This window comes from Thunnus thynnus, chromosome 1 (assembly GCF_963924715.1).
Source record: "Thunnus thynnus chromosome 1, fThuThy2.1, whole genome shotgun sequence".
Lineage (NCBI taxonomy): Eukaryota > Metazoa > Chordata > Actinopteri > Scombriformes > Scombridae > Thunnus > Thunnus thynnus.
This window is the reverse complement of record NC_089517.1, coordinates 11,713,711-11,726,126: the sequence shown is the minus strand read 5'-3', so window position 1 is coordinate 11,726,126 and position 12,416 is coordinate 11,713,711. Positions and strand designations below refer to the sequence as shown.

The window sequence follows — 12,416 nt, the reverse complement described above, 5'->3', positions numbered from 1 at the left end:
GTCACTGGTTCAGACACTAGTGATTGAGAAGGCACAGTCCAGCATTTTATGGTACTCTAATGTACGGCAGGGCGGTCAGGTGGATGCTGTGTTGGCTCTGCTCTTATACAAACAGAGAAGTTGCCTGCCTTTGGTTCATTGGCTTCCTGTTAATGGCGCTGTTGCCTGGAAACAGACACTCCCAGTTTACTCCTGTGGTCAATAATAAACCTTGTCATTTTTGAATATTAACCTTTTTATGGAGAAAAGAATCAGTATCTGAAGTTTTAATGTTTAAACATGTGGTGGATACTACACATAGAGTATACTACATTGAATAATTATGCTCATTTTGCCCATTTAACACTAGATAACTACTCACAACAAAACTCATCAGCTTTAACATATTAAAGGACCATTTGTCATGTACTTGTCATACTTTTAAATGTGTGTGCTGCACAAACAATCACTCTTTTGTCTCCATAAGGAAGTCTTTTTTCACCACCCAACTCCTACACCCAGTAATGCAGTCACCAGTCAAACTGCAGCAAAAAAAACAAACAAACTAGTTTTCAGTTTTCAAACCAGTTCATCTTTAGACATAAATGAGATTGCTCAGCCCATATGTGCACCGTCATTCAAAGGGTTGAATGTGGTGAACAGAGAAGTGTAATGCAAACTATATTAAGCATGTTATCTGATCAAAGTGTTCCTGTCACTGACATCTATTATAGAAGTGCGCCACCCAGTGTTGAGAAGTGACAATAACATATACACCATCATATTCATTCAAGTACATCTGACAAATCATCTCTAATTTGGTGTTTTATTTTTTTCCTTTTTTAATTCACATTAATGTTAACAAGCACTCTGGCTGTTTAAAGTGATCATTTAATTAGAATTGGAAGAACCCTCAAACTGGTATATGGTCTATGGTTGTTATCCTTTAGGAGGATCTGCCTGTGACAGCTAAAGAAAATTAACATGATTTGATAAGAGATTTGATTAATGTTTTCTGAGGGGACACAATGATAAAGTGTTTTTTGTAACACAAATGTAGGTGAAAATGGGTCAAACCAAACATCTGCAATAGTGACTGAGATTAAGTGATTAAGAGGACAATAATTGTGTAAATCAGTTGTGCAGAGTGACTGTCAAAAAAAAAGAGATACAGGGAGAAACTAAAGAAGAAGACTGTTTTATTAACAAAAACAAAAGCAGTGATCCAGTTCCTGATTTAACTTGCTGATTAATATCAGAGACATGGAAAAGTTTACATCAAACCCTCCGCAGCCTCAACACTTAACAGAGAAAACACTATAGACAGCATTATTGGCAAATTTCAACTCACACTTTCTCCCTCCAAAATAATACAACTCTGAAATACTGAGGACCTCCTTGTGGTATTATACTGTCATTCAATGATATGGGAGAAAAAAAAAAGCTGAGTATGGAGTGTACAGCTGAAACCACACTAAAGTTGGTCCAACCACTGTAGCATTTACTCTTATTTAAAGTCAGTTATAATTTGATTGTCAGTTGCCTCGTTGCCACATTTAATTAGAGACATGCTATAATAAAATGTCAGTGTCAAAAATGTTATTTTGAGTGTTGGTCAGTACAGCCAATCAAGACTAGTTTAAGAGTATCTATGGTTGTTAGCCTTTAAGAGAATCTGCCTGTGAAAGCTAAAGAAAATTAACATGATTTGATTAGAGATTGGACTAATGTTTTCTAAGGGGACATAATGATTAAGTGTTTTTTGCCTCAGAGATGCCAGTAGTGTGGAGTACAGTTTTTTTTAATCATTTGACATGAGGTACTTTTTAATTTGCTGACATTCTTTGTAAAATAAGAAAACAAAATCTTAGTATACAGTTCAAACAACTAGTAACAAAAAATTTACATCTGATGACAAAACATCAGTTGTGACTTGTAATAAATCAAATAGCAAAATACAAAAAAAGTTACCTGTTGGAATAGGCTTTAATGGTGAATTAAGAGCAAGTTGTTTTTTTTTTTCCATTCTTCTCAGCTGAACATTTAGCGTTCTACCTCCACTCTGAAAGCTTTGCAAGCATAAGAGCATACAGTCCCTGGAGGCTGCAGTGACCCTTTAATTAGACATGTGCATCTGCTGTTGTTCCTCTGACTGTCCTTTGGCACCGGTCTTTTTCCACTTACATAATGTATACCGTGGTTCCTGCTATGGCACTGAGCTGTGACAGCAGTGCAACACCCAGACTCTCTGTATATTCTCTGCCTCGTGGCTCCATGAAATGCACTGTGAAGGTCAATGTAAGCGTGAGTCTCTCTTTAGGCGCTGGGCTGCTGGCAGTTTGCACAACTGCGTACTGGCCTCTGCCTGTGTGTCTGGACCTGTACCGTGCACCTTGTGAGACCGTAGGTGTGAAGCAGCAGGTGGCGGGCCTTTGCCTGGACGTCCTCCCAGTTGTTAGCACTAGAGGGCGCTGTAAACATAGAGATGCATTAGAATCAGAATCAAGTTGAGGTGAAATAAAGGGACATTAGACCTAAATAAAATTGAATTTTAACTTTTGGGAAAATGTTTGTTGCCTACAAGGAAATGTAAAAAACAGTTAATATGTGGTTTAATGAAAAATATATATAAGATTCTTCCTCTAGAGAGGTTGTCTGCAGTCATAAGTGGGAGTGAAAGAAAATTTAGTCATGTACCACAGAGGATTGGAAACACCTTGCTTGCAGGACTGAATAACTGCCTATCAAATGTTCCTTTTTACGTATGAGATTCTTTAGTTGTTTAAGAAAAGAAGGTCAACTGTTTAACTGAAAATGTAAGGATTTACTATAGAGAAAACAGATTTTTCTTTTCCTTTTTTCTCTTTTTGTTGCATACTGTTGTATTTTTGGGGGGCTATTTGTCCTGATTGCTCTCTTTTTGTGTTTAAAAATGTTAATTTCAATCATTCTGAATGATTGTACATGATTTATTTGCTGTGTGTGTGTGAACAGTAAGGAATTAACTCTAAATATGGGCATCTATTAGGACATCCTAGTGTCTCCTCATTTCCTGTCATCTCTCTGCTGTCTAATGTTCACATATTTGGAAAAATGGCCCTAACAAATACGTGCAGTACTGTGCAAAAGTTTTAGGCACTTGAGATGTTTAGATTTTTATCAGGAAGGCTTCTGATCGGTCCCAAATTCATTCTAACGCTTGACAATGACCACAAACATACAGTCAGACTCTTAAAGAACTATCTTCAGCAACAAGAAGAACAAGGAGCCCTGCAACAGATGGTATGGTTCACACAGAGCCCTGATCTCAACATCATCAAGTCAGTCTGGGATTACATGAAGCAACTGAGACGCCTAAATCCACCGAAGAACTGTGGCATGTTCTCCAAGAAGCTTGGAACAATCCGCCTGCCAAGTATATCAATGTATGATGTTACAAAGCTACTCACTGAGCTGGAGATGCACTAGTGCTGCAGTCTTATCAGCGGTCAGCGCCCATACATTCAGCTCATCGACTGATTGGACATCCTCCAGCTTCAGGAGATCTTCTCTGATTCTCTGAGTGTTCAGGTGTCTGGGAACTCCTGACACGGCAGGAAATGAAACAACACCATTAAAGCACTTACTGCAAATTTAATACTGAACATCATCTGACAGAACTCTTAGACCGAGACAGGTATGTAGTGATATCATCATGGTATCCAAAAAGAGGACAGATTTGACACTTACCCTCCAGCACGATGACTACTGTGTCTCGTATGATGCGGAATGTGGTAAAGAGAACCAGAACGGAGAAGATGTAGGTACAGATGGGGTCTGCCAACTTATAGTCCGGCTGGGAAGACAAGAGGGCTATATCAGATCAACTGAAATCAAACATTTTTAGATTTCTTGAAGCATAAGTTGTTATTATAGTAATGTACCGATCTGCCCGGCACTTCTTGCATGCTCAGAAACACATCACATACAGCCTGATTGACTGCATGGTACAAAGCCAATATTTCAGTACTTTGTTTACAACTATATTCACTGGTTTATTCACTGCACTGGTTGGGGAAACTCTGCTTATGTTTTAGATTTAGACTGTTTTCAGATGGGAGCATTTCAGAGTCAAACATAGATGACAGAGTAAATAAGTAAGTCAACACTTGCATTGTTATCTTGTTTACCTTGTTACTAAGCATGCATATAAGACTTTATTGGTTCGTACTGTACCATGGGATGATGCAGTCACTCTCTACATTGCCAGGTACATTTTCAATACGTAAATCATAGAATTGTTGGCAGTAAATGTCATCTTTAGGTACAAATTCCTCTTTTTTCATGCAGTGCTACTAATAATCCCCCTCTACATATTCAGAAAAGATCATCTAGAAATTCTACTGTAAAGAAATATTAAATTATATCAAAGAAATGAAACAATGGTTCTAGAAAATTTAATTGAAAGTAAACTGTATTTATTGCAAACAACTGTTTAAAAGACAACTCAACATTAAAGGATAAAGCTGGTGATTTTCTATATTTTTCCTGTCAATAAATGTCGCGTGCAGATCCAAACTAACAATGAATTGGTCTATTTACAAGTATTGAGTTTGTATGCAAAGCCTGATATATTTTATTCCTCTGTGCCGTAGACCTCCATTATTTGCCCTAAAATCTATTAAAAACACATCAATGAGCCACGTGTTCCTTCACCACGACGATCACAGGCATGTTAGTTTGTTTAGAAATGGCTTCAAAGACTAATAAGAACAATCACGTTTTCACTCTACAGAGAAGAGTTCGGAGTAAGGCAGACACCACTGTGCATGCGCCTGAATGTGGTTCTCAAGACTATACCAGTCTCCAGAGACTGACGTTGTGATTCTTGTTATTAGGCTGTATTCAGACCAAATCAGGCGGTGTGGCGTTCAGCTGCAGGGTCGAGCAGAGGTGTACGGGGTTGCGGGCGTGTTTATTTGTGCTCTAGAACTTGAGCTGTGAAACGATCAGAAAATAACATTTCACTTCACGTCATTCACTCTCTAGCTCGCTTGACCACTTCTGTTCTCTCTCTCTCTGTCTCTCGTCTTTTTTATAATGAGTCAGGAAACCCACAGCAAGTCTAACTTTACTTTTAACGTTATCAAACGAAGAGATATGTCCTCCCTTCGTCCTAGTAACGTTTTTCTACTCCCTCATGGCAGTATTTACAGCTCTGATCAGTCTGGCCAAAATGGCTGCAGCTGAAATGCACTACCCCCATTCAAATGAATGGGAGGACTGACATTTTCGCCACACCGCCTGATTTGGTTTGAATACGGCCTTACTCTCTGGAGCTCTATGGCACAGAGGAATATGATATAACAGGCTTTGGACACACACACATAATACATATAAGTGGGATGCGTTCATTGTTGGTTTGGCTCTGCACATGAGATTTACTGACAATAAGAAAAAATATAGAAAATCGACAGTCAAATGGCATATTATGTTGTCTGTATTTAAGGCTAGTTTTATCAAGCTGTAAATAACTACTATTAAAGCTGAAGCCCGAGCATGAGAAAAAGTACCTTGAAGCGGACAATGTAGGCAGCTATGAGCACCCCGACGCTCTGAAGAAGGTCTCCCAAAGCGTGGATGAAGGCAGCTCTGACAGCCAGGCTGCCATGTTGCTTCTGCTGCTGACCTGACCCAGAAGACTGGGAACCTGAGGCAGCTGCAGGGCCGTGAGAGTGACCGTGGCCGTGAGAGTGGAGGTGACCACCTTGGTTTAATAAGAACCCCATTCTAAACAAAGGAAAAAGGAATTCATTTTAAAGATTAACATTACATACAGGATATTTTGTCCAACTACCATTATAGTTTATAGACTGCAGTCGGTGCGTTTTCATTTATTCATCTGCCTGTTGTGGTCAAACATTTCACACTGAGCATCAGCAGTTGTGTCATTTAGACTGTACTTTGGACTGAATTGTTAGGACCATGCAAATACCCACAAGAGGGAAATCAGGCATATGTGTAGTAAAATGACCAGTGATATCAGTCATCTAATCATACTCACGTGTCAAGACACAACCATCATAAAGAGAAATAAAAACACTGATATGAAAGGTCATAAAAATACGACTGAAGGTCTTGTGCAAATTTACAATCAATAAGTTACAAATAATACGATGAAAACAGTAACGCAGGACAAGCTCACACCGTGTATATAAATACTAACGCCTCACAGTTCTCTCTCGAAGGACATTTACATATTTCAGTTCCACTCACATAAGGTTGACAGCCACACCAACAGCTGCAGTGATGAGCATGACATCTCCATCTATGTTGAAGTCTTGGTGTACCGTCCTCTGAACCGCCTCAAAGAGCAGTATCGCTGTCAGAATGTAGATAAGCATCACACTGAGGACTGCCGATACCACCTCTAAGGAAGGAAGGAAGGAAATCACAAGCAGTTATATATATATATATATATATATATATGTACACACTTAATACAGAAGCCCTGAGATAGACATGTTCTCAACATGCAGATCTAAGACATGCAAGGATGAACAATACCGGTTCAGCTAACTGGTATGGTTATCAGTGGTATTATGCCCATTATATTGGTGTTAAACTGTATATTGGGCAGATTCATTAACATAATTTAACCATTTAAATAATCTGTTAAAATATGACTTTTCATGTTTTAAGTTCATATCCTTGTTTCTGTACATAATTTTTTTTCTTCGATGATTTAACAATCAGATTTCTGCCCATTTGATATTCACTAAATCTTGTTTAATAACTTGTATGGAGGACAAATGACATCACATTTAATGTTTTAACAGACAGACAAAGTAAAGCATGTCTCCATTCTCAGTTCCTGTATTATAGAGCTATTTAATAACATGCTGCAGCCTCCCTTTGTGAGGCCCCAAGACTCCATTTACCATTCTGCTCTTAGGTTCATTGCTGGTTATAATTATAACACTCACCATTGCATTTTAATGATAAAGGTGGTTGGCTACTGTTTGTTATTTATTTACATAGCCTTTATTGTATAATTGCCATCTTATATCTCATCTTTGCTGCTCTGGTACTGTGTTTATTGTTTGTTATTTGGACCCTGTCAAGTTCCTACTATTTTATTTCATTTCATTTTATGTCATTTTACTGCACCTTTAACAGGTGTTGCTGTTAAAGAGCATGTATGCTCAGACAATCTTCCTTGTGTAAATAAAGGTTAATTAAATTGAACTTGTTTAGCACCACTAACTAAATGTTACTTGCTTTCGACAATTGAGCTGAAAGTCATTTGGACTCAGACATTTGGCAGCAGTGTGGTGTTCAGTAATGAATCTGGACAGGTACTAATGAAGCAGCATGTTTTAAACATCCATATCCGCACCAAACAGCACAGTTAAACAATGACAGGAAAACTCAACTGGTGGAAACTAGAAACACACCCGTGTATTATAACTATTTATACTGATAAAAGCAGAAATTACTGGGGATAGAAAATGTAATTGAATGGAAACTGAATCATACAGTTAAAAATGTGAGTCGGATCCGGCTTGAACACTGCTGATCACACTTGTTTTTTCTTTGAACATGATCCACCTGCATAAAATCTAAACATATCCATTTACCTCACACAAGAGAGAAGGAGTGTGAAGGCTTCTGAAATCAGACACTCACCGAGGCGATGCAGTCCGAAGGTGAATCTCTTAGTGGGCGGCTTTGTAGAGAGCCAGAGGGCCAACAGAGAAAACAAAATGCCCACCACGTCTGCTAGCATGTGCACAGCGTCGGTCATAATGGCTAAGCTGTTTGATACATAACCACCTGAAAGAAAACATACAATGAGATCCTCCAATAATAAACATTTATTGAATGTATCTCTGCTAAGTTAACATGGATGAGGTAGGTTTTGAAAGGTATAGCTCCCTGCAGATATTATGTAAATCAACTGTAAATACACAATTATATTCTTGGGTCTGATGTGACAGACAGATACTGTTTGGAGGGAAAGGTACATTCAAAGTGATGTCTGAATTTTATGGATTGTTCATTTGCTAGCAAAAAAAAAAATGTTATTCTGAAAACAGCGACTTAAAGAAATTCATGTGTGCAGCGGCTGGTTTCAAAAAGACAGACTTTGACTATGGCTTAGATATAACAGATAGTCAGACTTCAGACAGATGTCTAAATTCATCCGTTACACAAAGCAGTTTAATTCTTGACTATCTTAAGTAGGACTATGGTACAATGAATTCTGGGTAAATTAAGACCTTTTTCAAAACAAAAAAAATGGCCGACCGGGTGACCGCCATGACCGCATCCAACCGCTACATTTACCCCAGCAGAAAATACATGTCTTTTGGAGGAATTCAACAGTTACAAGGACATTTTACTTGGAAAATTTAGTGAAGAGTGTAACAATAATAATAATAAAAAATCTGATAGTCAGACAGTGACAGTGTTAAACCCACAGTTCAGAGGAGCATCAAAGACGCTCAAAAAAGACATAAAAACACGGTACAAGACGCAAAGAAAGAAATGTTTTCCTCTTTCTTTTGTTGGGTGCTACTAGTTAGTTGGTGTCACTGATTGTTACCATGGTAACATGGGTCTTAGGCCTGAGTTAGCCTGCGGATAAGGTGTCTAATTCTTTTGGCTTAAAATTAGTCAGTCTTTATTTTTGTGAAACAGTCTAACTTGCATTAGACTAATCTATGAGCAAAATTAAGACTGACCTAACACTACAGACCAGTCTACTATACCTTTGTGAAACCGGCCCCAGGAGAATGGAATCTAAAAGAAATAAATTGGTGAACTCTGGCACACAGCACACACTTTATTAAAGAAGCTGTTTCAGTCACAACTTTTTCATTAGGAACAGTGACTCAGAAAAAGAAAACAGAGGCCCTCTGTCTCCATTTGCTGATCCTCATCAGGGTCTTGATATAACAAACAGAGTCATCTTTATCTTTGTGCACTTAAACGTGCAGTACTTGCCAAACAAGTTCACACGATGCTGATCAAGCCTGTCACTGCCAGATAAATCTCTCTGTATTTCACATTATATGAAGTTTTGAAAATTTCATGTCGGGGGGGCGACATTCCCGCGATGGCTGTTAATCGTGCGGCTCTTCTAGACTTTCCAAATGTTATCAGACCGAACGGATCAAGTTCTGACAGTGAAATGAGTCATTTCGCAGGAGTTGTGTGACGCTCAAAACAATTAATCCACTGTTCTACAGTGTCAACAGTAGGTTACGGCCAGTACTGCACTGGCCATCGGGCATACTGGGACAAATCCTGGTAGGCAGTCAAAAAATAAGTTTTTGGGCTGGTGGACTGTCAAAACATATCCATTTTTACCGGCCCTATATGTGTGTCTGTCGGTCGAGGTGCACATGAGGGCGTACTGCATACCTGTGTCAGGCAATCACAGCCGAGCGCCCCCTTAACTTTCACTACCAGAAGGTGGAGACAAAAGTCCCGCACTCCAGCTTTAATACTACGAGCCACGGTTTTCTTTTTTGTTGAGGATTCCACTATGATCATTTTAAAGGCAATGGTTCTGTTGTATTAGACTGCATTATAGCATCCTGGGTTTAAAGGGCCAATTCACCCAATTTACAAAAAAAAGAAGATATTTTCTAGCCATGCAAATAGTTTTGATTTATTTGTCCAGGGTTTGAAGCGTCTGTCTCTAAAATGTATGCCTCCACCACAATACAAAGGAGGTGAATGGATTTTCATTTGTGTTGGTCACAGCCTTGCGAATGTATGTTTAAAATTTTTCAGCAGCGTGTCTTTCTAGGGTCAATGTCCCTTTAACTCTGTATAGTTTACAGAACTCGCTGTGAACAGTTTTCTTTGGAAATACTGACAAAATCATCACTATAACTGTTCAATGAGATCATTGGATTATACAAATTAATTAGAACAATGTTGCTGAAAAGAGGTCTTTAATTGAATCTTTAGTGGTTTGTGGACTAAAATTCCACTCATCTCATTTGTATTGAGTGGAGGCAGAAATGTCAGATATTATAGCTCAGGACTTCAGCAAATAAAAACAAACTATCTACATGGGCTGATACCACAAGAAGCATACGAGAAAATATGTTTTATTGTAATTTCTCAACTTATCTGACTGTTCTAGTTAGAGCCACAACTATTTTGATACTCAATAAAAGGACGAGTTCACAATTTTTTCAAGTCTGTCTTAAAACAATAGTCAGGTGCCCAAATGATCATTGAAATAGGTTTTTTTTTTCATAATCATTCCTCCTGTTCATACTGACCATTAGAAGATCCCTTCATAATGCACTTACAATGAAAGTGATACTGGCCAAAATCCACAGTCCTCTTTCTGTGTAAAAATGTATTTTAAAGTTTATCTGAAGCTTCAGTCAAATTAGTCAAGTGGATTTCTTCAATGTTACAGTCTTTTTAGTGCCATGGTTCCTCTTTTTGTTACCATAGTTCCACAACAGCTCAACAGGGAAACACAAAAAGGGAATTTTATGCTAAAGATTAAATTTCGCAAATTTCCACTTGTTATGACTAACTCAGACTGATGACGCATCATAGAAGCTTCAGATAAAGTGCACAAACAGGATTTTGGCTCCCATCACTTACAATGAACACACATTTGAAGGGGATCTTTTAATAGTCAGTATGAACAGGAGAAATGATTACAGCAAAGGGAAACTTTCAGTGTTGTTTTTTTGTAATGTTGGACTGTTGTTTTAAGACAGACTTGAAATTGTGAACCTATCCGTCAATCGTTTTGAGTCAATAATGTTCAATCAAGTTGAAGCCCTAGTTCTAGGTGGGTGACATGAGCAATGAGTATCTCTCCTTGCTTAGACATCATCACACAGTGTCTACATAATAGGGATGTGCAGAGATCTCAGTATTTGTATCTCTATTTGTATTTGAATAAAAGTGGAAAAAGGCTTAAAAATCCTGTTTTTGTTTTATGACACTTTTAATTTTAGAAAATGAAAGTGTTACAATAAGTGTTCATGAATAAACTACCTTAAGAAGGAGGTCCCCCACATTGGGTCTTGACCTGAAGTCTCTCAGATCATAGACGACTGTGCTGATTACTGAGCTAAAACTTTACTCATCGCTTCATTGCAGACAGACCTCTACCTTATTTATACACCCGTAGCACAGAGACAGCACATCGTGTAACGTGTATGGAGGAACAATTATTGCTTTGCACTTTTCATCATTGCCTATTTTTTTACAACCTCACTTTGTAGAAACGAGAAGGGGAACAACAGGTTATGGAGAGTCCCTTGAGAAAACTTTACTTGTGTCAGTAGCTGAGCTTTATCTCTGGGGAATACCCCCAACAATTAATTTTGTTTTGTTGTTTTTGTTTGGGGGGGGGGGGAGCTTTCCTTCACATTAATTAACTAGTGTGAGGCTCACCCTGCACATGCTTACCTATAATTTCTCCTATCATGAAAAGAATATACAGCATAGCCGCAATGACGAGCCTCTTCATCACTCTCTTCTGCTTGATCCTCTCCCTCTTCTTGGTGCAGTTGTCACAGGGGTCCATGTTTAACCCCGGGCTGCCGAGGCTGGACGCTGAGTCGAGCAGCGAGTCATCATCATCCGCCGACACCACCAGCGTGTTCACGGCCACCCCGTTGGACGGAGCCCCGGCAGAGTAATCGGACATCTCTCCGGAGACCACCACCTTCAGCTTGTTGAATTTGGGCGCTTCATCGTCCACCAGCTCGTCGGAAAAATCAAACTGCGCCGTGTCGCTTAGGTCCCAGTCGCTGCGCTCCCTCCTGAAGGCGGACCGCACCTTGCTGAAGAGATTCCCACCTGACATCTTTAATAATTACAGGGGAGGCAGGGGCAGGTATATCCAGGTGAGCTCTAACTAACTGTGGGTCACTGTCCTCTGAGGTAATCATTCACATTTTGCAGCGTTTATACTCCATCTCAGCACCTGGCGGAGAGCAGCAAAGGAAAGTGTTACCAAAAAAAACACAGAAAGAGCATCTTTGCATGACAGCTTCAGCAAATTTATTATCTTCATTGTCAAGTTTGTTACTTATTAGAGATACGTCCTTGAGGTAGTAACATTCCCACTCGAGCTGATAAACTTTGAGTCCTCTTTAAAAAAAAAAAAAAAAAACAGCCTTGGCTAAACAGTAACAAGCTAGCAAGGTTAGCTATCTTATGTCAGTTGGCGACAAAATTGCCGCCGCGTGTCTTTGTCTTGTGGTAAATTTATTTAAAAACACGAGCAGGACTCACCTACAGTTTGACATCCCGGCTGTGTAAACGTGGCTCGTTTTTAAATTAAAAAAAGCTGTCATTGTGGTTAATACTGGTGTAAACACTAGAGTCGGGTCAACAACAACCTCCGCACTCGGAAGTACCGAGCAAGTTTGGTTTCGTCTGCAGTCACATGATGACGCACA

The 12,416-nt window shown here is 39.1% G+C and overlaps 1 protein-coding gene across 1 annotated transcript; it reads right to left on the bottom strand.

Annotated features, from left to right (window-relative positions):
* Positions 1 to 1,161: 1,161 nt before the first annotated feature.
* slc30a4 (solute carrier family 30 member 4) lies at positions 1,162 to 12,397 on the bottom strand. Its single transcript, XM_067584486.1, has 8 exons — positions 12,250 to 12,397; positions 11,419 to 11,938; positions 7,648 to 7,794; positions 6,235 to 6,388; positions 5,532 to 5,748; positions 3,709 to 3,814; positions 3,429 to 3,563; positions 1,162 to 2,450 (listed from the first exon to the last, which is right to left on the bottom strand). The coding sequence occupies exons 2-8, from the start codon at positions 11,816 to 11,818 to the stop codon at positions 2,296 to 2,298; spliced, it is 1,314 nt and encodes a 437-aa protein (XP_067440587.1). The 5' UTR covers positions 11,819 to 11,938; positions 12,250 to 12,397; the 3' UTR covers positions 1,162 to 2,295.
* Positions 12,398 to 12,416: the final 19 nt, after the last annotated feature.